Genomic DNA, 26,366 nt, shown 5'->3' with positions numbered 1-26,366 from the left:
ACCCTACAGACTTCCTGAACGTAGCCTTTTGCTACTGATACAATGGTGTGTGCAGCACATAGAGTACTGTATACCTGGACTGATTTCAGCAGCTATATGTGAATTTGTTGCTGAGGTGTAAAGTGCTTTTTAAAGGCGTCGTAAATACTTGTTAGTTTGAGATTCATGAGTTACTAAACGTGGTTGCACTAAATGTAGCTGGATGGTCACTTGTTTGGCGGAAAATATTACTTGGACAACCAGAAAAAAACAAACCAAAAAAAACAGTCATTACCTTGTTATTAGTGTTGCCTATTCAGATGATTTTTTTTAATCCTTGTCTTGACATGCTCTGTAAAAATACTGTAAAGTCAAGCTTCGGTGTTAGAAATGAGTCTTGTGACTTTTCATTTACACCTGCTCTAGAATTTGTGTGTTTTAGATTAGGAGTGTGTCTTTTAATCCTGCTGTGATTGTTCACAACGCCTCATGCAAGCTGTTGAACTCATGTTCATGTTGCTTATCTGTGTTTCCACGAGTGTTGTGTGTGTAAAAAAAATAAATAAATACATTTTAAAAGATCTCAGTTTTAATATGGAAGAGTCAGTGTAAAAGCTGAATTCATTCTGTCCTTATGGGAGACTTACTTGTGTAGTGACAGTAAATATGCCAGACTGCACCCATGAGAAAACCCCAGATGAAGTAAAATAAGCTACAGATTAAACAGTAATAACCTTTTCTTCTCTTTACTGGTCCTTCCTTCCCCTCTCCTCTTTGTCCTTTTTTTTTTCTTCTTCTTCACATGTTTTGTCCTCCTGAATCTGTCTGTTTGGCTTGCTCCCAGCAGCAGATAATGAGGGACCGGTGGATGAATGTGGGCTACGAGGAGGACGAACTCAAACCCTACATTGAACCTCAGCCAGATTATAAGGACCCCAGGAGGACAGGTAGGCACAGAAACACTCCAGAATGATCAATTTCTTCCTCTCTTTTCCCACACACAGGCACACTCGAGTACAGATGCTTTTTATTTTCTTCTTCTCCCTTATGTGGATGATTTATCTTTAGGAGAATTATGGACCTACAGTAAGTCCACATTCTAATTATAAACTGGTTGTGCTGTGTGTGTGCGCAGACATCATGCTGCAGATGGGATTGTCTCAGGACGAGATCCAGGACTCGCTGGTGAACCAGAAGTATAATGATGTGATGGCTACGTACCTGCTTCTGGACTATAGGAACTCTGAGGTACACTTACAGGCTGTCCTGTTTTTACTGCTAAACAAATAATCCTGATATATATTTCACATATGTTTTACTTAATTTAACAAGTTTCTGATTATATATGACAATGTTTTTGACATCTCTGAATGGCCAAATATTTTCATGGTTAAAACACAATGTTTATCCTTTTTGCTGCTTGTACACTCATATTAAAACTCCTGTTCTGTTTTTTTTCTGTTTCTGTTTTGTAGCTGGATGAAGGTTGCATCAAGGCCCGACCAGGAAGTGATGTAAGCAACATACATGCCCCCTCCCCGCCTCACAAGGTATAACGAGAACACATAATATCTTCTGCTAACGCACAATGAAGTCTCCCAACTCGAGCCAGTGTCACAAGTACACTGACGTTGGTCATGTCTTTGTACCAGAAACACTCGGTGGAATCCACTTTGATGTATTTTATTTTTAGGTTCTTGATCGTAGGCCTACAGTAAACATGAACTGCAGCAAACCACACCCTTCCCGGGTGCTTGACTCTGGCAGTACTCTTCTCTTTTTTTTTTTAAGTGTTTGAACAGCTCTATAAATGAACAGCAGCTCTAAGCATAGGTCTTGGCCCCCATACTTACATCTTAATATGTGTAGGGACAGTAGGAACACTGCACTGACTTGTGTCCATCTTGCCTCTCTTCAGGTACAGCGCAGTGTGTCGTCCAACCAGAAGCCTCAGAACCGCAGAGCCACCAACCAGGGTGAGTTTGTTGTGTGGTTTGGGGGAGGGAGGGCAAAGCTGGTGTGGTGCACAGTGGATTGAAGACGGGGATAAGATTGAGGTGGTAATTTGTCAGGCGCTCAAGGATATAAACACAGGGCTGAAAGGATGAGTTCCTTTTGAGTTCTAAATAGTTAAAGTAGAACGTACTGCTTTTTGGGGACACATTATGATGATTTCTTACGGTGTTTTTCAAAGCTAAGTTACAGAAGAATCGGGGTAAAGGATAAGATTATTTGACTAAAGAGTAATGGACGAGTGGCAGGTGGAGCAGCGAGGGCATGATGTATGCAGGAATAAAGGTTAATGTAAGAAAGATGGGGTGTGTGACAAAGATGTGAAGAATGAGCAAGAGATAGAGGCTGAAGTGAAGAAGGCACAAGATTAATTTGAGAGCAGAGGTTTGCTCGAGCAGAAAGAATGAAAGAAATCTGTCATTGTGATCTCTGTTGGAGGAGGGCAATGAAAGGAAAAGTGACAAACGAGAGGCAGCGCAAAAGACGAGCTTGATATCCGCGGTTTGGACCTGTTGTGATCATCTCTCTCTTTTTTTTTTTCTAGGCTCCTCCTACTCCAAGAAGGGAGGCCAGGCGGACAACCGGTCTGCAGGAGACGACTCTGGGAGGAAGAGTTCATCAGGCAGCTCCACTACCAAGGTGCCGGCCAGCCCTCTGGTCTCCTCTGACCGCAAGAAGAGCGCCACGCCCTCCACCGTGAGACCCAACACTGCCTCCGTGATATTTACAACATTCGCTTTCTGTCAAAATCAAAATGGTTCTTCGGTCATCAGTGTCTGCAGATACAGGAACACAAATTCAGACAAAATACACCTGTATTCACACGTGGTTCAGGCTTGTATCAGCCATCGTTTATCTTTTACTGTGGTCCAAAGATCAAAATAAATGCTAGTTAATGATTAGATAGAAAGAGATGACCATTAAACTATAAAGGAAGTGGAAATGTGCAACTTGTAAGTTGTCTTGTAACCAGTCTGGTGTTACACCCGTGTGATAGTCAAGTGATTCAGTTAGACACAGGCCTTTACAATGTTTTTATCTTGTTGCAAAAGTTGTAGTTTGTGGACATTTTGACTTCTTGTAGGAAAAGCAGAGGTGTTAATAGTAACATCCGTGAAACAGTTGTTGTGACAGTAACAGGACCCTGATACTAAACTAAACCAGTGAAACTACACTTGTGGTTTCACTGCTGTGGTTTAAATAAGCAGAGATCATACGAAAGTAGAGGGCAAAGGTTTATGGCGGAAACATGCTAGATCAAAGTATTTTAGTGGTTAGACTGTCAAGTCCAAAGTGAAGGTAGGAGACGAGGACAGGACTGGCCAGAGTCTAGTGGTCACTGGTGGTGGAGCAAAGTGGGGACAACCCATGTTCACCGAGATGTGGGGGGCAGATCTTCCTTATGAATAAGCCTCATCTTCTGTGGAGGAAGTCCTGTTTTATTTTCTCTGCTCTGTCATCTACTCAGTTGGCATCATTTAATAACCCCCAAGGCTGCATTAGAAGTTCCTCAACAAGCGCCTGTCAGCCAACAAAATAACACAAAAACGATGAATATATGTCAGATAACAGTGACATTTGTTTGTCTTAATTCTGTCAAACCTCAGTATCTTGTGATGTGTCTTACAACAGCTAAGAAGGTTTCACGTTTAAAATAACTGTTGAGTTGTTTTCATTATACCAAGCTGTTTTACTGTGCTCGATCTCTTTGGTGTTGTTTTTATTTACATGAGGATACTGGTGACATTATGTAATTTCTTGTGTAACTCTGCCCAAACTCTGCAGCAGCAGAGCGCTAATTTGTAATGGTAATGGAAAACCAATGTGTAGGAATGCAGAGCCTTTATAAAATACTGAGGTGAAAAGGAAGTGTAATTTTGACAAGCTGCAGAAAATTTAATTTGATACAGAAAATTCTCTGAAGGGATAATTAAGTAAAGATTTAATTAATATTAGGTAAATTAAATTACTCGTCCTTGCTGATTGGGAATCTTGCTCAAGGCTGTTCCAGGAACACCTGGTTGCCTATAAGGACATCACGCCGTCCTTCGTCCGCTGTCCACTCCTCCTCAGTCTCAATTATTTCTATATTTCTGACATTATTTTTCCACTTTCTCCCTTCAGAATAGCATCCTGTCCACCGGTACAGGTCGCAGTCGGAACTCTCCTCTGACTGAGAGAGCCACGCTGGGCCAGGGCATCCAGAACGGCAAGGACAGGTACACAAAGACGCACACAAAATACACAATTACAAATAAGAGATGCTTTCAAAAGACGAGGGCAAATACACCCACATTCGATCGTTCTCACAGACACTCTTTGTCGTCATTGACAACCCAACTAGTTGCTGTGAGGCAGCGCTGCTTCCTCACTAATGCACACATAATACAAACACACTCACCATGGTTTGTGAATGAAGCAGTCCTACAGCTGTCTCAGTGACTGAATCCCAGACCTTGGCTGGTACTCTCCAGAGCTCTGCCAGCTGGCTCAGGAAGGCCCACAGCCTTCCCCCCAGGGTGGGGTGAGGCCTCCTGGACATGGAAATCAGGCTCTCTTGGGAATTTAGGCCAAACCTCTAGTAGATTACAGATTACCCGCGATTGTCTGATGGAGTCGCGCCAGTCGGAGCACACAAGAGTTTGATGGACACGCACACCTACAGGTTTACATAAGATGGCACACCGACCCATATTAGTTCTTCAAACTCTAATCTTTGTTTCAATTCTTTCCTGAGACTAAAAAGTTCTCTTCAATCTAAACTTTGTCTACTATGAGTGTTACAACTGATCAAGCATGACTTTTTAAATAAGTAAGCAGGTGCAAAAGTACAAAATTAGCAATTATCATAATAAATAGCTGAAAGCAGGATTTAATGCATGCTTCTTTGACTTGTTTTTTTTTTTTTTTAGCCACAAGTCAGGCTTCCCTCGTTTTCTTTTTCGCTCACTGAATTGGACGAAGACATTCCCTCCCTTTTCTCATTTCACTCTTCCTGAACGTAATTCATCCTCTCAGCTCTCCTTTCTTCCTCAACCACTTCAAACAAGTCTAGTCCCACAAAATGTGTTCTGGGACTTCCTTTATATCTCCATTAAAAAAAAAATCCAAATATTTAAAAATAAGTTTAACTGCCCAGTAACGTCGTCGGTGTGAATTTCTAGCGAGCGCCAACGTCTGGTGTTACACAGCTCATGCGTGTCCACACATACGACTTAACGCCCACATCACCCATGCTTAACCAGCCATATGCTTTGTGTGCTTTTTCATTAGCATTAAACATTAAGCCATAATCCTTACTACGATGCAGAGTTCATGGTCATGGTTCATACTGCTTTATTACTTGTTCATGTATCAGTCTCAAATGACCCCCTCTTGTTCCCAGCTTCTTGAAAGAATTGAACCGAATCCATGTTTTGGCTGTAAAATCTGATCAGCTTTGATAAATTCCTGCTATTCCTGTGTAATCCGAGCGGTGACGAGGTGGTCATTTGAGACAGCATTGCCTTGTTTTTTTTTTTTTGTTTTAGCACTGTGGGTCTGTTAGCTATGGTAGCCTCTGCTAACTTAGTGGTTGTCATCTGCTTTGATTTTTAAAGTTGCTTTTTTTTTTTTTTTTTGATCATCATTAATGCTTTGAAGTTTGGGCTTTTATACTTGTTACACCCCACCTCCCCCAGCCACCCCCTCTCTCTCTCTTTCTTCCTTTCCTTTTCTAATTTTCTTAATTTGCTCTTCTTTTATCTGCATCTGAGCTCTCCTCCCTCTGGATCCTAAGTCACACATTTTCTCGGCACCTCCTTTTCTTTGCTTTCTTCCAGCTTCCTTCTTTTTTTTTTCTCTCCAACTTCTCCTCTTTATATTAATCTCTCTTCTTATTTCTTTCATTTTTCTGCCCTCTCTCTTTCTCTCTAAGGAGATTAGAAAGACTTGTGATGGAATATTAACTCTTAGTGGCACTATATGGTCCCTGTACTCGCCTCTTAATAGGCTTACACACACACACAAAAACATCCACGCACACACCGACGCCGCGCACGTACACACAAGTTGAAACATACATGTCGCACATGCTCGGACCGTTGCCACACACCCGGGTTGTCCAGTGAATGTAGTTATTTTTCCATCACCAGTAATGCTAATCCCTGTCAGAAAGAGAGTTTGTGTTGCTCTCAGCTATGTGTTTGTTTTCTGTGTAATTAGCAGCTGTTGGTCGACCTCTGTAAATGTCCCTCTTTCTCTCGTTGCTCGTTCTTCTGTCTCCCTCTGGTACCACTCTCCGATGTCCCGTACTGTGTTTTTTTTTTTTTTTCCCCCCTCCAGCGTGTGGATAAAATCAAGTTACAGCTGTCAGTAATGTGCAGAGCCTTGTGGCAACCTGTAGGAATAACAGTGCAAAGGAAATAGTCAGTGTTTTTGAAGTAATTCGTGTTTGTTTTTTACAGAAAAACCTATAAAGTTTAGATTATGTTCATTAAAGAGGGAAAAGTTTATAGTCATTGAACACTAAAACCAGCAAATCTTCACATCTGAGTCGCTGGAATGAGTGGATATTTGGCAATTCTGTTTAGAAAGAAAACAGTTTAATATCAAAATTTATGTTTAGGTGTTTGCCAGTTGAACTACTCGTTCAGGCACTGTGATTATATAAAAGTGAATGAATTATACATTGCAGTGTGTTTCACCAGGATTTGACCCCCAAAAACAGACAAAACACAGAGATTTATTCACTGAAAGGTAAACTGGAAGAAAAATGTGGTTTGAATTTCACTTGGTGCCTTATAAAGTATCTTAATAGTGCTTTTCTAATATGTCGGCTGACAACAGAGGGAATATTAAGGCACCCCGATGAGTTTTCTCCGACTTTATCCACACAGTTTGTCTCTTTGTTCAGTGCGTCCCAGCCAGTAGAAAAGCATGTGTGAAAGTTGGTCTCTTCTGCTCTCTGCCTTTTATATCAGGTGGATTTTACAAGCAAAGGCACAAGAACATAGTCAGCCTTTGATTGTGGTTTGTGATTTCTTTTTTGTGAAACCACGATGAAGCAGCGAAAAAAGAAAAAAAGAGACCAACTCTCCTTCTTTGTTTGAGTCCTTTTTTTTTGTGCTGCATGTGTTTTCTGTCTCTGTTGTATCTACTTCCTCTGTTCTTCCTCCTGTGTTCCTGTTCTCTCTCTCTCTGCTCTTCTCTCCTGCCCCCCTCCCCACCTTCCCCTTTTACTGTGTTTGATAAGAAGTGCTGCTTCTAACCATACTCCACCTCACCTCCCTGCCCATCCATACACGAACCCCGCCCGGTGTGTTTGTGTTTTACGTGAATGGTTTTTTTGTTGTTGTTTTTTTTTTGGGTGTGCTTGTCTTGTGTTGCTCACGTTTTGTCGGGTGTGTTTGCGTATATGTGCTGGGCGGGGCATTTCTCCCCTTCCTCCCCGTCCTCCCACCCCCCCAGCCTAAACACTCCGGGCTCCCGCGCCTCCACTGCCTCGGCCGCCGCCGTCCTCTCCTCCTCCTCCTCCTCGCGTCCCCGCCACCAAAAGTCCCATTCCTCCTCCAATCATCCATGCCCCTCTGACCTGCACGCACCACGGCCCAGGCAAGTCTCACTCTCTCTGTCTGTCTCTCACACACTCTCACCGACACACCTTCTTCAGCAAAAAAAGAAAAAAATCCTCTTCACTCAGCGCAGATCATCATCCTTCCTGAAATGGACAAAGAGGAAAAAGGAGAGATGAAGACAGAATAAAGTGAATTGTTGGCTCTGAAAACATCCACCACTGCTAGATTAAAAGGGAAACTTTTTATTCTTTTTTTACTTTCAGGAGGGAAAAAAAAAAAAAAACAGCTCTTTGATTTACCTTTTATTCACACAGTGACAAATCCTGGCACATAGCGGTGACCTCGCTGCCAATATTTTTCCTCCACAAATTGTGAAATCGATCAAAGAAAGCGGATTTTTCTCCCCAGAGAGATGGAGTTTTATTTACCTGCTCCGCTTGCCAACAGTCGCCTCACATAGGCATCAGCAGAGGGAAGTTTTTCTGTCTCTATCAATTTCTGTACGCCATTTATTCTCTGGTTTTGTGCTGTTTTGGTTCACCTGTGTCTTTTAGTCCCAACAGTGGTAAATGAAATGGAAAAGAAAAGGCAAATACAGGGACTAACTTTTAAAATAAAGATGCCAACACACTGTAGAAGTTTTAGAAATTAAAAAAATGTAGATCATGCACCTCTGTTATGTCACTTTTTGTGATGGGTAGCATGTACACAGCTTAGAAACAGGCTTTTTAACTCTTTTGTCAAATAAATAATAATCTTCCTCATGACAAGCCACAACCAGGAAGCAAAATTCAGCAGATCTAGTAAACAGCACTATCATATCTGTTGCGGTTTCATATGTTTGAACAAAGACCCAGAGTATCTCGCTATGTATATATATTTACTGCTAAAACCAGGGTAAGATGTCCAACATTTCTCAGACTAGCAATCATAGACTCACCAGTTACTTAGCAACAGCCAGGAAGTAGATGGTGGAGCTCAGAAAGCTGCACAAGTGCAGCGATGTTGACATATCTTGTCTTCGGCCAATCAGTCGCATTCAAACCTCACATTTACCGGCTGCGCCGTACAGTAAATGAACAGTCAGAGAACAAGACGAGCAGGGTTTTCCTCTGTACTCCACCTGACAGACCAGATAGATTCCTTTGACTTGTGTTGTTTCCTGGCAGGAAAGAAAAACAGACAAGTTCAGAGAGAAACTCATTTATGGAGCAGGTTTCCACACACACAGAAACCTCGATAACTGATGAAGTGTGTGTAGACCAGCCCTTTGTACGAACTGGTTTATTGGCTGGCTTGATAATGAGGTGTGCTGCATGTGTGCCTTCTAGGTCAAAGGGGTAAAATACAACAAGCTGACAATTCTGAGACACTTTCTGACGTGAAAGGATGAAGATGTTGTATCACAGTGGTTTTCTGTCGTTTAAGACAAGATCCAACCATTGTGGAAAGATGTAAAGCATAAAAGCATAACCAGTGTCAGCTCGAATGAATTTTCTATCCGTATAGTTTTATTATATCTTGTAGGGGAGGGACAGACGAATACCTTTTTTTTCAGGGTCAATACCGACATTTATAATCAAGGAGACCTATAAGCAACATTTAGAACGGATGCACAGTGGCACATTTGCCAAAAAAAGTGAAAATCTTGTCAGAATTTGCAACAATAAATTGAACACAAAACTTTTGTTGAAATACCTCAGCTTGAATTAAGAGACAACTGTAGAACACAGAGTTACTACAAATAGAGAGTGGACTGCATCAGAGCTGATGTAGCTTATTTATAAATTGATTTATTTAATCAACAATAGTGAGGCTTAAAAAAAAAAAAAAAATACAATCAGAAAAATGCTGAGTCTCAGATCTGATCATCGTTCAGGCAGCTATTCAGCCAACCCCCGACTGGCAGTGGTACTAAAGAAAAACATTGTTTACATCCTAAAAACATCAGTGAAGACATATCTGATAAACACCTGCCTTCAATTGATCAAACTGCCTTTTATTGCCAGATTTTCAGGTGTGAATGATCCTTTTAATAAATGTGTAACTCTAAAGCTGCACTCACCTGACCGGTCCACCTGTGCTGGTGAAGATAGGTGGTGTAAAAAAAACTGTGCAGGTGCTCTGGGGAGAACCAGACACAATCCAGATGTAACCGTTGTGTCACCGTGTGTTGATGTGAAAACATCTTTTTACAATCTGTTGCATGGCCTGTGAAGACGTTTTTGGTTTATCCTACACTGACATATTGTGTTTGTTGACAAAAAGGGTTTTCCCCGGCTTGTACAAGTGAATTTCAAGTCAGTGTGTGGGAACTCTGGTCACTTTGAAGGTTGTCAAAGTCTCAATCTACTGTAAAAACCCACCATATAAAGTTGCCTGGGAAAACCCCACCTTCATCTGTTAGGCATTAATTGTTCTATGATGTGTCTCTTGGACTGAATGAAATGGAGAACTGACCTGTCTGTCCTGTCGGTCATCCGTGTGACCTGTTTGTGTGTGTTTGCTGTCTGCGTCTTGTTTTGCTCTGTTTGCTTGCTCCCCCTGCTTAACAGTGTCTGTTTCAAGGGCTGCTTTGATATTTTCAGTTCTACGGTGCATAAAGTGCAGGGTGAAAGGTCTTTGGCTGTGTCCCTCAGTTACCTGAAAACACTCTCTGGGGCTGAGCTTATACACAACATGCACAGACACTGACCTCCATTTCCTTTTGTGGTCCACTAAGAGAAAAAAAAAAAGAACAACAGAAATGTCAGACGAAATTTCCAGCAGAGCGAATGTCAAGGCGGCCCTCTGGCTGTATGTGGTTTTGTCTGCTCTATGTTGAAGTCTTGTTCTGTTGCATGCGTCGTTCAGCAGTGAGCTTGGGCTGTTCAGAACCTGGTTGGGAACGCTGGAGAGAAGGTACCACTCCAACACCTAGACTGTACCCTGAGTGACGAATAGGCGCCTTTTCTTAGAGCATAATCTGTGCCCCTAACTCCCGTCCACTCCCGTTTTATCCAGCCGTCCCCAAACACCCTTCTAAAGAACCCTCCAAATACCATTCTCATTAATTGACTTTTAATGAAGCAGGTGAACGCTGACGGCTCCACATTTGTGTAACGTAGGTGCAGTCTACTTATGCGTGTCTCGCTTGACAATCATCCAGCTGCACCATGAGGGTTCACCAGCCTGCATCCACAGGATAACGTGCCTTCTTTTTAAATCTGCAAGTGACACGAGAAACGCTTTAATATGTGGAAACCAATTGGAAAACACTGCAGCTGTCTCCCTCTTGGCAATATGTCGTCCGTCCAATCAAATCATCTTCATGACTCTAATATGTCACACTGGTCCCCACTAATCTGCCTGATCCAGCTTTTCTTTCCTTGCATATTAATCTGTAGATGAGTTTGTGTGTGTAGGTACCTTTCATCCTTTGCACAACTTTCGCATATCCGCATCAAATTAAAGGATATGCCTGAGCTGTTCATCACACTGCTTCACTGGAGACCTGACTGAAAGCCCCGTCTTGTTTTGTGTTTATTTTTTTCTATAATTCTGTATTGAGCATTGAGTGTACTAGAGGGACTGCACAGGACTGTTTTGTTTCAGCTCAGTTCGTAGTTTAATTGATGCATTTTTCCCAGCTAGTACAGTTATTTTACTGTTTAATGAACCACATTTTAAAAGACGGGAGCTTTAAAGAATCCTTTGGGAGGGGACAAAACATTCAGTGGTGACAAAGTCAGAATACATGGTGATCGTTTATGTTGTTTCCAGAGCAGTAGAGAACCACTGTCATGTTATTCACAGTGGCAGAGATACTGTTATAATTATGGATTGAGTGAATCATGCCTCAGAAAGTCATCAGCCTCAAGAGTATTTGACAGAGAAAGCAAGAAAAACTCTGTTCTGTGTTGTGTTTTGAGGTGTGGTGCACGTGCACACGATGCATGTCCATGCATGTTAATCCGTGTAATAAAACCTCACGTTTCCATCCTGCATTAGAGATATTAACTGCATTAGTTCATCTGAAACATGTCTGCTGTGTGCAGTCCTGCAGCAGCCCTCAACAGCAAATTGTGTATTAATTTCTGATGTCTGTCTGTATTACACTCTGTTCGCCACTGTCTTTGTGTGTGTGCGTGCGCGCTTTGTGTTTGTGCTGTAGCCATTTGTGTTGTGTTTGCTGCAGGTGTGCTGTTGCCACACTGGTGTGGAAGATGTACCCGCTTACAGAGGAAATGCAAGCTTTTAGCTCAGTGACTAGTGACGATGTGCGAGTATGTTTTTGTCTGTCTGTGTGTGTCTGTGTGAGAGAGCTGGAGGTTTGTGATGCTTTGCCCTTCAGCAAAGACAAAGAGGATTAACAGTTTGATTTGCACGTGTGCCACTGACCTGATGTGGCCTTAAATACTGACTTAGTTGACTTTAGGGATTACTTGAAACATCAGGACATGTTGAGTCGACACAGACACCTGTATGACCTTACACTAAAGTAAATGGCACATCAGAAGGCAGTGTTTTCTCTGTCACTGTCTAACTTTGTGCTCCTCTCCCAAACCTTCCTTCTTCACTCCTCTATTTGTTCCTTTCTTTCTATTTCTCTGCTCCTGCATCACCTCCTACACTTCACTTCTCTTTTCCCTTGTCGTTGCATCCTCACTATCCTTCCTTTCACGCTTTCTTTATTTCCCGTTTTCTCTCGTCTCCTGTCCCATCTCCATCACCCTGAATTCTTCATTTGCACCTCCTCTTCACTGTCTTATCACACCTTCCAACCTTTTCTACCTCTACAATCTCTTCACACTTCTTTCCGCCTCTCTTCCTACACCCTTCCCTCCTCTGTATCACCTTTTTCTTTGCCATCCTTCCCTCCATTTTGCTCCTTCTTGTCTTTCCGCCCTCCTCTGTAGTGCCCCGCCACAGCGGGCACCTGGTGCCTCCCCTTCTGCCCACAACATCAGCAGCGCCGCCGTGTCAGACCGTACCAACTTCACCAGAGGTGTGACCATCCGCAACACGTTCCACGCAGGCCAGCAGCGGGGCGCCCGGGACCAGCAGGGCTCCGCCTACCCCGGCGGGGCCGCTTCCCCATCACTGTCACATGGCAACAGCCAGGCCCGGAGGACACACGGCGCCACAGGGATTTTCAGCAAGTTCACATCCAAGTTTGTACGCAAGTGAGTAGCGGAACAGTGCATGTGAAAATGTAAAGGGTGAATAGTTAAGGTTATAGATTGTAGCTGCGACGTTGGAGAGCAGAAGAATAACGTAGCAAAACAGGACAGACAAGAGAGGATATGTGGCAGAGGAAGAAGGTCTGAATCTTTGTAAATGCAAAGCAGTTGTGATAGCAGCTAGTCTATTTATTATCCTGCTACCAGTGCAGTTTAAAGCTGTATTGAGGTTTCAGCTTGAACCAGAAAATGACTAGGTTTACGTTACAAGTCATTTTATGTGCTCATTTCCTCTCAGGAACATTGTACTGTATGCCCATGTCATCACTGGTTTTTCAGAGTATTTCTAAAAACGGCCGGTCTCATCTATCACTAAACTCGTGCTGATCTGAAACTCGGCTGAGAGTAGAAAGGGAGAGGAAGGCAACAGCTGTGTCTTCTCTGTAATTTTGTTGGGAGCAGCGGTGACTGAGGAGTAATTTTGGTTGTGGTTCCACGTCTGGCCTGGTTTTCATCTCAGACTCGTAGTGCAGGTTGCAGCAGTTAAACTGCTCTCATGGGTACCTGGTTGCAAAGTTGTTGATTTGTGTATTTTTAATTTGGAAGGAAAGTCAGGTTTCTAGCTTTAATCTAACTGTTGTGTAAATACGGGTACTGGATTGCATTTCTGCTAATTAAGTTTAGCTTTTGACAAATAAATAATGGCGTCAGTTTCAGTTGAATTCAATATAGATAAGATCTTATGCCAAGTGCACAGCAAGATTTACGGTGAAGTTAAATAAAAATAGTGGAAAAACTAGAAGGGAGCTCAGTGTTCTGCCCTATCTAGCAATTTTAAAGAAACTAATCCAGATCTGCACCATAATTTAATAGATTTTTCCTGTAGCCATGCTCTACCTCCCCACCAGATTTCATTACATTTGGCTCTACCTTGGCAGGAGAATAACTAATTAAAGATGGCTATATATGTAATGATATAGGAGCATCTTTCCATTAAAACCCGGCGTGTTAGCCTCGTTTTCTTTACGACTTCCCTGCTCTGTCTGTGGCACTCGGCCACGTTTGTGCCCACTGAAAGTGCAAATCTTCAAAAATAGGCCACAAATATATAATTTGATTTTTCAAAAGAGATGAAGAGAAACAGCTGGGTGCTCTAGTTTTTTAGCAAACAGTACTGAGAGAGGAGTAAACATTGTATTTTTAGGGATAGCTGGGGGATTAATGCGCATTTGCTGCTTTCGTAACCACTTGCAGAAAAAAAATCTACAGCGTCTGTGTTCATCACAGTGAAGGAATTGTGTCTCAGCGATGCATGTTTGTGTAGTTTTTAGACAACTGTGTGGCTCTATGGCACGGAGGAATCAGATGGCGCATGTTAGGACGGAGTTATTGCTGGTTTTGGTCTTGTTATGAGATTTGTTGACAGTCACAAAAACATAGGCCCGTATTCTTTAAATTGCATCGTGCTACCGCTGAAGCATAATTAGCTCCAGATACTTATGAAAATGGTGATTGTCTTGTAACGAGGCCAAATAAAGTGAAATCGTTCGACACAAAAAAGTGAGTTAATGTAGCTGAGCCACAACAAGAGTAAAAGAGAAGAGCGACAAGGTTGATTATTATTATTATCATCAGAATGGAAGATGTGAGGGTTTATGGGGGGCGAGAATGAACCAGACTAAAACAGAAAGGTCCAAGTGAGCAGGTAAGGTTGAGATTTTTTTTTTTTGCTCTTGTTCCACCGACCGACCCCTGAGGTTCATCATGAATGTCGAAATGTGTGCCAGGGGAGGAGTAAGAGGAGAGAATGAATGTATGGTCGTATTTTTAGTGATTTTTGTCGGCTTAAAAAAGACAGAAATTGAGAATGATCAAGTGTCTTGCCTACATGCATGGTGTAGAGTTCGTGTGTGTGTGAGAGTGTGTGTGTGTGTGTGTGTGTGTGGGGAGGAGGCGGAGGTACAGGCACAGCCACTCTCCAGGCCTCCCACTCAGAGATACTGTAGCTCCGTGGCGACAGTATCCATGGTTACACCGGAGATATCACTTTTCCCTCAACTATAAATACCGCTAGTGGGGACACCTTGACACACATGCACACACACACACACACAACTTGGTCGGAAGCAGAAGTGGTGGAAACAGAGAGATTGTGTTGCATTTGTACAGTTTGACCACACACACACAAACACACACAGACACACACAGTCACACAGACACACACAAAAGTTGCAGGCTGTATTAACATATCACATATCCTCACCACTGCACTTTCCTGCCCGGTCTGGAGAGTGATGTTTTGTCTGTCCTTCAAACACAACGCTGTGTTTGCATGTGTGTGTGAAGGAGGTTAAGTTTCTCAATGTGTGTTGAAGATTAAGTTGTTGCTTAACTTGTGCTTTTTTTTTTTCATTTGATGTGTGTCTTTGTGTGTTTATAGGAGGTGTGTTTTTCTCTCTCTCTACTTTTTTTTTTCTTTCAATTTTATCACGTTTGAACTTTTCACCTCACCGACACTTCTTTCCAGGATCACCCAGGACTGCTCTGTGTGTGGAGGAGGGCTTCATTTCATGTAGGGGGGGGAGGGTTCAGACTGTTAATTTTTCCCACAAAGCCCTTTAAGAAAATCCCTCTTTAAGGTGTTGTGGTTGTACATTCACGCCAGTAATTCCTACATTTGAACACATTTATAACAGCAGTGACGCTGATGTTCTCGTTTTGTTGTTTGTTTTATTTTTGGTTGTTTTAATGTTGTGCTTGCTGCTTCAATCCCATGTGAGTCTGGACTTCTTTTTTTTTTGTTTTTTTTTTCTGCTTTAAAGTTTCTCAGAGGGCAGGTTGTCTTTTACAGGAAAGTCATTTATACATACGTTTTATACATACGTTTTTTTTTCTCTTTCTTTCTTTCTTTATCCCTCTTTTGTTTTTGTAGAAATCTGTCGTTCAGGTTTCCGAGAAGGTAGGCAACATACCCAACGTTAAATATAACCCCTTGATTTATATATATATATATCCACGTATCTTCTTTATATATATTTTACATATATATACTTCCTCCCCTTTTGGTGTTTCGTGCAGCTTTTTTTGTTGAGATCTTCCCTTTGTGCCTTGAGCCTTATCTTTTCTCCTCCTTTTTTTTCCCCTTGTGGTTTGGCCCTCCTTATTTTTATTTGTTTTTTTTTTTAGCCTTCTGATTTTGACTGCCGTGTTTTGGCCCATTTTTATTCATTTATTTTACTAATTTACTCCCCCTTCCTCCTCACCCGGTCACCCACTCACTTAACTCACTCACTCCCATCACCACGCACAACAATAACACCTCACCCTTCTTCCTCTTCGTCCCTCCATCGTCCCTCCTCATCCTCACCCACCCACCCTGTTTTTTTTTTTTTTTATATTCCCTCCATTTATTTTCCAGGTAGAGTGTTTGTGATCCCCCGTAGCATCCCAGAATTTGGGTCATGCCTTAATGGCTAATCTATCATCTTCCCACGCTTAACCCTTTCCCCCCTTTTTAGCTTTAGATGGAGGTCACACAATAAGAAATCGAATTTTTTCAAAGTATTTGAGAAATAAACAAAACAATAGAAGTACCTCTTCCCAGGTTTGCTGCTAACAATTACCCAAGCTAACGCCATCAACCATTACCCATCTCACCTTTCTGCTCTCGTCAGCTCGGCCGCTATAATTGGAGTTTCCCCTCAGTCCTTAGAAGCTGTGTTGTCCGTAGATCCCAGTGGGGAGGCACTTTGTCAGAAGAAGTCCCTTGTTGTAGCCGATTGTAGTTGTGGACGGAGGCAGTGAGGAGGAGAAGGACCCAGGAGGGACGGGGCTGCAGTATTTCTCAGGCTGCACTCTTTTATTTTTGTTTTTGTTTTTTTTCCTCCTGGAGGCTGCACTCTTCTTTTTTCATTCATTGCTCTGTTCTCACTCTGGCACTGGCTCTCTAACAGCAGCGGCAAACAGAACTGGATGGCTTTGACCTACTCTGGCTGGAAAAGACCTTTTATTCTGTGACCACACACACACACTCACAGAACACACTTCACATACACACACACACGTATACATTTACATATGCAGCTGCTAAGACACACCCAAACACACATCCATCACTCTCCATCCACATAATTACACCGTTTCAAAATGCTGAACACATGCTGACACATTGTACATTCAGATATGAACACAAACACACATTTCCTATGTCTCATACACTGGCTGTGAAGTGTATTGGTTGATTTTAACCAGCAGGTCGAGCAATTTTCCTGCTTCATGTGGACCATTGCTCCACCTGGTGGTTAGAAGTTGTATTACTACTTTGTTATCATATGATGGAACTACTTTACTTATAAAGGAAGTTGCACCTTTAGGCTTCGTGATAAGTCTCATCAATCATTCAGTTTGAAAAATAAGTTGCCGAAATTCTATATAAGGAGCAAGTGTGTTCTTACACTCGCATGATTAGAGTCTAGTGTGTTGTATATGAAGGACTGAAAGTGCTCAATAGCAAGAGGAATCAAATAACCATCTTATCAATCCTTTGTTTCCCCTTGATGTCACAGTGTCCCTCTTCCTGGAGTCATTTTGCATCCCTTCATGTAAAGCCAAATTATTTTTAAAAAAACAGGGCATGTAAAATGGCACAAATGATTTCACATCGTCCACCATTTTACCACTATATTTTATTATTTAATGTGACTTTTTTTTCCTCCCCTCCCCCACTTGTCATGTCCCCTGTGCTATAATTTTAACCACGCTTCTGTTACAGGAGGTATATTATCCTGATTTTATTTTTTATTATTTTTTTCTCCAAAATAAGACAAACAGGAATGATGTCTTTGCCCACAACAGAATGAATTTCAGACCATCAAGTGTTGAATCTGTCGTGTCACTCTCCTGCCATCGTCTGCATGTTCGTCTCCTGTTTCTCTCTGTCGTCTGCTTGTCTCGCTTCAGTTTCTTTTGTGCGTTTTTTTTTCAGTATCGTCTGCTGGTGTGTGAGAGCGAATGTTAGCGTGTCATACAGGCCGCAGGGTTAAGTGTGTCGTCCACAGAGAGTGTGTGTTCTGAGTGTGTAGGTCCAGTGTTACTAATACAGGTTTTAACGCAGCGCTGGGATCATTAATGCTCCTAACCTCCTTCAGCCACAGGACTCGCCCTCACCATGCCTGACTGTTCTGCTCCAAGCCACTCCATCCTTGGTCCAAACCATTTACGCTTCTTTTTCCTGATGTTGGATTCCATTCTGTTGGAGTCACCGTCATTCTGCTCCACAATGGACCGTTCGGAGACGCCTAGTTTTCGACCTGCTCATTTCGTAAACCAGCTCCATTTAAATTCAGGCCATTCAGTTTCTTTGCTGCCATTTTGTTCCACCCATTCCGTGTTTCTAACCCATCCTGGAGCTGCTATTATCAAGTTCCGGCTCATCTTAACTAAGTACAGCTGTAACAGTTCATAGTTTAGTTATCAGCTTTTTAATTATTCGCCAGCTATCATCAGCTTAAGTTTTCTGATTCCAGCTTCTTAAAGTTGAATATTTTCTGTTTTCTTTACCTCTTTTTGACAGTAATCTAAATATATTTGGGTCATGGACGAAGCGAGACATCTTGGGGCGTCTTCTTGAGCTTTAGGAAGCACTAATCGACATTTTTTTCCCATTTTCTTACAGTTTATAAACCAAACAACAATCCTTTAATTGAAACAATAAAAATAATCATTTGTTGCAGGACTATCTTTTAGTGGAATTACACAGATTGCTGAATTAAAATGAGTTTCCCCAAAGAACCTTTCTCTTAATGCTAAGACGAGTTGTTAAGAATGATTTATACCTGTTAACCTGTAACCAGTGTCAGCTAGTGAATGTCATATGTTTATTTTGTAAGTAATGTTAAATGAATTCAGAGCCTCCTTCATCCATCTTTTCACCCCATTATAAAGCAATGATGAGTGAACCGGTGTTATGTGGAGCAGCTGCCACAGCAATGCATTGTGGGCTCTGTAGTCCTCAAGTGGCCCTACACGTAAATTCAAGCAGTTGGAGTGGAGCTGTATATTTGGCATCAAGGCTGGAGTTGGCAGATTCAGGCGGGCATGGCGAGACAGCGCGACTCTGTCCGACCAGCTGGTTTTTACTTTCTGTCTTAAGAGCCCACATGTTGCCCGTGGCCCTCAAAAAAAAACTAAACTTGTGTTGATTTTTCTCGAGGAGTCCGTATGAGGGAGAGGGTCGGGATGAGGGGAGCAGGTGAGACACAGAACAGCCGAAAAAACCCTCCACAAACCCCCAAACCCCCCCAGACTCTACCGAAACCGCCTGCCAATCAGTAGCCTGGAACCGACCTCTAGTTGATCTGAGCTTGTTGTGAATGGTTGGGATGAGGGGGACCCCCGAGCCGGGATGTTTAATTGGTGATGGTGACGGCGGTTTGACCAATCAGGGGACGGGAGATTAGCAGTGAATGGTAGCATCCTAGAGACTGAGAGTGCCGGTGTGGAGGTTGACCTGCATGATGGTATGTGTGTGTGTGAAGGGGAATCCAATCCAAGTACCCAAATGTGTCTTTGTGTGCAGGAACACATGAAACACCCTCGAAGCCACAAACGGGATGAATTCAATTGATCGGAGACATGTGCACACACAAACACACATAGGGGTGCTTAAAAAATTATTTTATTTTTTTTGCTTTTTGTCTTCATTCATATCCACAACCTCATCATCTCCCTCTTCCTCTTCATTCCTCCTCCCCTTTTTTGTTTCTACTTTTTGAAATAATTCTCTCGATCCTCACTTTTACTCGTTTTCTCTCTGTGCTCATCTCTTCCTCCCTCCTCTCCTGTCGTCTTCCACCCTTCCTTCTCCACGTCTTGTCTCATCCCCATCTTCTCCTCCTCTCATCTTTCCTTCTATCCGTCCTTTCCTTCCTCCCTCTTGTCCTCCTCCACCATCCCATCGCTTCACTCAGGTCTGTGCTGAGCAGTACGGTGGACAAGTCGGAGAAGACGTCCGGCGGCGTTCTCTCCTCCTCTTCCAACAACGATGAGAACAACTCCTCACCAGGATCTGGTAACACTGGTAGGTCCACTTCCAGGAGGGTTTTATGCTTTCAATATGTTGTTACGCCTTTTAAATACAGACAGTGAATCTTCTTTCTAAACCGTCTTTATATGACGTTAACAAACTTCTCCACGCTTTGAAATCATAAAGTATATCCAACCATAGAAACATTTATTAATTTGAATACCATAAAAACACAGCAGAGCTTTAAAGTTCTAAAGACGGCTGGAGGGTCTTTAATTAGGAGCTCTGTTTTAAAACTATTTAACCAGTCTGCACAGTAATGACTTTATAGGGATAAAGCTGGGGTAGGCAGTATTTGTTGGCGTCGTTGAGCAAATATTCTGTAACAACTTGCTGAATCAGGACCATCCAGATGTTTTTTATAAGACCAGTATGAGCACAAACCTACGTCTGATCTAAGGTGGTTGATGAACACATTTATGCAGGTGTCGGGTTCAGCCTCTGGTGTCATGTCAGCAGAACAGCATGAAGCGAGTGACTGATTGGTGGAAGAACCCTCAGTTTTAGACGCATCATTCTGTCCTCAGGGTAGTTTTCACTGTTCTATGGACTAAATTATGACTAGATGACTGAAACCAAACACGCTGAGCTCAGGAAGTTAGAATCTCCGTCTGTGCTGCCTCCATTGTTCTCGACTCTGAGCAGCTCCTGAACTTTATGGAAGAATAAAACTAAATCTGGTTCACTCTTTTTAAAATTTTAAGCAACAGGCTCATGGATTATGGAAACAGTCATTAGGTGCAGCCTCAGTGTCCTGAGATGTCCTCAATATGTCACTGGAGGACTTTTAAAGTTTTCAGTTAATTCAGCGACGGTGCTGCTCAGATTACAGTCATCACTTCATGTGGTCTTTATGGGTTTTGATATTGGAGAGTACATTTCTGTTCAACCTCATGTTTTATTCTCTCTCATAATTCAGTAACAATCTGTATTCGTGGAGCACTTTTCTAACCCAAATGCATCTTGTTCCACAGGTCAGAGAAATAAAACACATTTGGTGGCTTTATTAGTTCATTGTGTCTTTTCTTGGTTCATTCTGACTTCTGTTCTCGCCTTCATTGCCTCTTGTTGTAGCTCAGTCTGTCTTGAAGTCCTCCTTTCATCTCCTCCTCCCTCTCACCTCTGCCAGACTCCTCCTTCACCTCTCCCCTCTGCTCCTCCTCCCCTCCAGGTGGCACCGGCACTCCTCCGGCCATCGCCAGCCAGAAGGACTCGGCCAAGCCGCGCTCGCTGCGCTTCACCTGGTCCATGAAGACCACGTCGTCCATGGAGCCCATGGAGATGATGCGCGAGATCCGCAAGGTGCTCGACTCCAACAGCTGCGAGTACGAGCTGCGCGAGCGCTACATGCTGCTGTGCGTGTCGGGCAACCCGGCGCGCGACGACTTCGTCCAGTGGGAGATGGAGGTGTGCAAGCTGCCGCGGCTCTCCCTCAACGGCGTGCGCTTCAAGCGGATCACGGGCACGTCCATCGCCTTCAAGAACATTGCCTCAAAGATCGCCAACGAGCTCAAACTGTGAGTGCGGAGGAGCAGCGAGAAGAGCTGGGGGGGGGGGAGCGAGGATGATGCTGTAGGTGGAGGTCAGGAGGTAAGCTAAAGGGTGGGATCACTTTAAAATAACATGATTGTTATGTAGACACAGGTCTGAAGTAGGGCTACCGGTTCTCTGAGACTAGAAAACGTTTCTTTTCTAGAAGTTTTGTTCCACACGTTGGCGGCCCTGCGCTTAGAGACTCTCAGCTGATTTCCTCTGAGTTGTGAAGAAGTACTTTCAGACCGAGGTCTTCTCTCTGCCCCGCCGGGGTTTTTTTCTGTCACGTTCTACTTAGACGTTCCACTCTTCTGCATGTCCGATCTTCTCTCTCTGTTTTTTAGGAGTCACACTTTGATCACTTTGACCACTCCTGTCATTTCTTCCTGCTATTTATTCAGTTTCTCTGCACGGTCCTGCTGCCAGCTCTTTATTTTTAGTCAGTTGTTTTTGGTGGGCGGGGGGGAGCAGCCGGGTGGAGGTTGGATGGAGCGAGCAGAGGAATGCTGGAAAAAGCCAACTCTCTGTGAGTGATTGACAGAAAGTTCAGGTTGGAACATGGAGCCTTATGTCGCTGGAGAAGGAGTTCTGATTGGAATTTGTTCTGATTCTGTAAAAGTGAACGGACTCCAGCTGAGCCAGGACTTTAGTCGCTGAAGCCCAACGTCACACACACACACACACACACACATTAACACAACGACAGACGGATTGTGGACGGACAAACTCTGCTGTTGTCAGTTAAAGGACTTTCTCCACCTTCACCGAACATTCAAACATCCACCTCCCCCGTCCTCCCTCCTGCCCTCACCTCTCCTCTCTCTCTTCCCCCAACTTCAGACTGAACTCAGCACAAACACATCCAGCTTTTCACTCCTTTTTTCCTCCTCCCTCTTTTTTTTTTTTTTAATTTCTCTCACACCATCAAGTCCGAGGAGGCCAGTTAGATTTCGATCCTGCGGGCTTTTAAGTGTTTTTTAGTTTCTTCTTCTTTTATGGCTTTTAAAGAGTTGTGCACTGGAAAAAAAAAGAAAAAAAAAAGCAAGAGGGGCGTATTTGAACCTGGGGAGGGGGAGGCGAGGATGGACTTTTCATTTTTTTGTTGCCTTTTCTTTGAAGAATTCAACTCGAGGGTTGGCGTCAGCACATAAATGCTCCGATTCTTTTCTTTTCCTGTTGGTATCACTCGGTTGACATCGCGCCTTCATATCCAGAATGTCAACCCCGGAACCGACGCATTTCTCACCCCAAAGAGCAAAAACAAAAAAAGGTGTCGTTGGTAACAAACAAGTCATGTGAGTGTATTATAGAAGATCACTGGAAAAACAACACACACACACACACAAGGAAAGGAAAAATGGACGAACGGTGAATTATTTTTCTTCTTCTACTTTTGATTTGATAATATATTTTTGTGTCGTTGGAGCATTTTTCGGGGGTTTGTACAGATTTACCGGAGAGTGGAGCCGGAGGGGGGTGTGAAGGGTCACATCAGCTCATATCATTGCTGCCTTTTCGGTGTCGTGCACCTTTTTTTTTTTTCACACATGTAACTTCCACGTCAGATGAAAACACCCCCCTTCCCCTCCGAGCACAGGAGGACTCGATGTATTTAATGATATTGATGGTGGTGGTGGTGACGACTACTGCTCGTTCATTTTTTGCCCGTTTTTATTTCCCTCCTCCTCCTCCTTCTCCTCCCGTCTGTCTTTTTATTTTAATTTTTTTTTGGTTGTTTTTACCTACTTTTTAAAGGCCTTGTCGGTCCAGAATGGCTTGAAGCGGAGAGAGAGAAAAAAGAAGAAGCAGCTTCTTTTGTCCAAACATGTTCTCACATCAGAGCACATGAAACCACAACAAGAAGTCGCTTCCTTTTCTCTTTCTCTCGATGCTCCAGATTTGTCGATTTGCAGAAGAAAAACACACAAACGAGGGGTGGGAGGAAACAAAAGGCTGGGTCCCGTCAGCTGGTTGTACCTAACTTAACACTTTTTTTTTTTTCTTCCTTTCTATCACGATGACACACTGTCGTTTTATTTTTTTTTTTTTATTTTTTTTTTTCTCAGTTTTTAATACGTCAGAATTTTCTTTTAAAAAGTTGATCATTGTATTAAGGTGCTGGGTATTGGATTCTAATTATTATTCTGGCTGTTGCTGTTATATTATCTCTTTCAGGGTTGATTTTATTTTACATTATTTCGTTTTACATTGCTGTAATTTACATTGATTTTAAATGTGTTTTGAGCAAACTGTAACTGTAGTGGTGGGTTTTTGGGGTTGGGAGGGGTGATCAACTCCTGAAAAATGTATTATTTGTTTGTTTTTTTTGTGCAAAGACAAAATGATGAAAAATTACAATGATAGTAATAAAAACAATGATATAATGATAGTCTGACTCTGGAAATCCATTACGGGGGAAAAAGCAAGACAGATCTGCAGCAGTTAAGCGTCTCGGCGCAAATGAATCGCTCCGTCTTCATCAGCTGATGTAGTTGTCGTGGAAATGTTCGGATTTCATTTTCTCGGAGGACGTTAATGATTTCTCGTCCGTGCTGGGTTCAGATTTGAGGCTGATTTAACAGAAAATCAGGGGGTCGCTGATGGAGGAGCATAAATCCTTCAGGTTTACTCCACTTTGTGCCCACAGGTCAGCATGTTTAGACGAACGCTCTTGTTTCTGTCCTGTTTGTATCACGTCACCACCTTCTTGCTGCTCACTTCACTTTTCTCTGGTTGCAGATGACATTTTTAACAGGTGAAGCTCTCGTCTTTTAAAGATATCAACAGGGGAACTGTCGATTTCATGAGACGTAGGAAAGGGACGAGTGTTTCCAGAAGACTCCTGCACACGGATTAACTTGCAAAAAACACATTTATTTGCAGTGTTTCAGTTCCTTTATCAGGCAGAGAAACTCTCAACATACTATAGGAAGGCATGAATTGCGAAACGTGATTCTACCGAGTGAAAAAAACCCAAATCGTTTCAATCAAACAGGTAAAAATTGTGAATACTTCAAATCCCCAGAGGGCCAAACTGCATCATCAAAGTTGAAATCTATCTACGAAATCTTTCAGGAGGTCATACATAAGTGAAAAAAAATACAGAAAACTTTAATTGGCACACACAATTTAATACTTAATACATAATCATCAATGAGAAAATTAAATGTCCTTATCAATAGATCCTCCAGAAGCAGCTAATGTTTATCAGCATATAGGGAAAGTCGCCATAAATATGAACTCAAGACCCTCCCCAGTACGATATATCAACACAGTGAGCATCTCTTCCTGCACAAATCCACAAAGCATCAATGTAATGACACAACTAATGGGAATGATTGTGGGTACATAAATGAGTGTTTTCTCACGTTTTGTGTTTTATTGGATGTTGAGATTCAAGCCTTCCTATAGTATAGATTTACACTGAAATGTTGTGAATACATGTAATTTTGCAGGACAGACAATGTGCAGGAGTTGGAAACCTTGTTTTTTACCTTGTTAATATGTCTATCTGGTGTTTTTTATATGTTTGAAAATCCTGTCAACTTGAGAGGTGGGACTTTCTGTACTATGAATTATTTCAATATTACATCTTTTTGTAGGAGTTTTACTGTGTTTCAGCAGCGTTCTATGGTGGAGAACAAAGCTCTGGGCTTAATGTATTCCCACATTCTGAAGGAAGCAGGTTATATCTAAGACAGGGGGGCCCAGTCTGTCCTCAAGGGCCACAATCCTGCATGTTTTAGATGTTTCCCTTCTTCCAACACACCTGATTCAAATGATCAGGATCGTTATCAGGCTTCTGCAGAGCTTGATAACGATCCTGATCATTTGAATCAGGTGTGATGGAAGAGGGAAACATCTAAAACAAGTAGGACTGATGCCCTCGAGGACCAGGACTGGACACCCCTGATCTAAGACATGTAAGGTGTATATTGATTATTTTCATGGGGAAAAAATATCTAAATATGTAACTTTGATCCACAGAGATGTGATTTTAGGGGTTTAATCAGGAAACCTGCTGTCTGTGTGAAGGTCAAAAGAAACTACAGTACAGTTTGTCTACTTCTACAGCTGAACAGACGTCTGGCTCAGTGTGTGTCATGATCAAAGAACAAAAAGCGAAATATAGGAATCTTTTTTTTGGCCTTTTGGCCTTTATTTGACAGGACAGTAGAGAGAGAGAGAAGTGGGGAGAAGAATGGGGGAAGGACCTGCAGCAAATGGCCATGGGCTGGATTTGAACCCACGACCACTGCATTGGGGACTATAGCTCCGGTACACGGGTCGCCAGCTCAACCAGCAGCAGCCCCAGTATAGGAATCTGTATCTAAAGTGTTGATGGGAAAGTAATTGTGAGATTAGATTTTTAACCTTTAAAATAGCCAACGTTAGTGACATACAGCTGGATTTGTGTTGCTGTCAAGCTGCTTTTGTCTGATGTACAACAAAGTCTTCTAAGAGACTTAAAGGTTTTATAAATTATATCTAGGTTTCAGATTTAGCATTAAAAGGAGCCTTTTGAAGCTTATTCTAGGAAGGACACAAACAGTGCAGATAAAGTCCTTTCAAATTTGAACTGTTTGGTGACTTTCAGGTGTGAAATAAGTATTCTGCAGATGTGTCACAGGTACCTGCAGCACGCTCTGCTGAACCTCCTCCTCCTCCTCCTCCTCCTCCTGCCTGCAGGAGACGACTGTCAGTGTTGCAGTTGTTCCCTTTTTCCTGCAGCAGAATTTGCAAAGATTATTACATGAAACCGTCCCAAACTGCTCGACGCCACACGACTAAATCTGGAATGTTTTCAGCTCGATTGAGGAGCCCAGGCTATTTTGATTTCTACACATTGTGTTCAGTTTTGTCGGCTTGTTGCTGCAGAAAGATTCACCCGTGGGTGCTCGGGTGACGCCCAGCGACGCGCTCGTGTCCCTGCTCAGGAATGTGGGAGCTGCAGGTGGCTCAACCTGTCGGGACTCAACAGATGGTGTTTTGAAAGGAGCTGACATTTGGGAGCAGATCAGGTCCACACACAACAGTTCT

At 42.7% G+C, this 26,366-nt stretch overlaps 1 protein-coding gene across 9 annotated transcripts in view; it reads left to right on the top strand.

The window, feature by feature from the left end:
* The window catches only part of mark2b (MAP/microtubule affinity-regulating kinase 2b), a 52,334-nt gene extending 30,994 nt beyond the window's left edge, over positions 1 to 21,340 (top strand). Inside the window, exons 10-21 of one of the 9 annotated variants that reach the window (XM_008286870.1) lie at positions 827 to 926; positions 1,115 to 1,227; positions 1,455 to 1,493; positions 1,898 to 1,955; positions 2,537 to 2,688; positions 4,117 to 4,211; positions 7,441 to 7,584; positions 12,446 to 12,712; positions 15,642 to 15,668; positions 18,921 to 18,959; positions 19,678 to 19,787; positions 20,965 to 21,340. In XM_008286870.1, the coding sequence (XP_008285092.1) occupies positions 827 to 926; positions 1,115 to 1,227; positions 1,455 to 1,493; positions 1,898 to 1,955; positions 2,537 to 2,688; positions 4,117 to 4,211; positions 7,441 to 7,584; positions 12,446 to 12,712; positions 15,642 to 15,668; positions 18,921 to 18,959; positions 19,678 to 19,787; positions 20,965 to 21,314 (1,494 nt within the window). In that variant the 3' untranslated portion in view covers positions 21,315 to 21,340. Of the gene's footprint in view, positions 1 to 826; positions 927 to 1,114; positions 1,228 to 1,454; positions 1,530 to 1,897; positions 1,956 to 2,536; positions 2,689 to 4,116; positions 4,212 to 7,440; positions 7,585 to 12,445; positions 12,713 to 15,641; positions 15,669 to 18,920; positions 18,960 to 19,677; positions 19,788 to 20,964 lie in introns of all 9 variants that reach the window. The other 8 variants (XM_008286867.1, XM_008286866.1, XM_008286873.1 and 5 more) reach the window with 8 other exon arrangements.
* Positions 21,341 to 26,366: the final 5,026 nt, after the last annotated feature.

This window comes from Stegastes partitus, unplaced genomic scaffold, assembly GCF_000690725.1.
Source record: "Stegastes partitus isolate 25-593 unplaced genomic scaffold, Stegastes_partitus-1.0.2 Scaffold474, whole genome shotgun sequence".
Lineage (NCBI taxonomy): Eukaryota > Metazoa > Chordata > Actinopteri > Pomacentridae > Stegastes > Stegastes partitus.
Note: the sequence above shows the minus strand (reverse complement) of the source record. Positions and strands in the feature narration are given on the sequence as shown.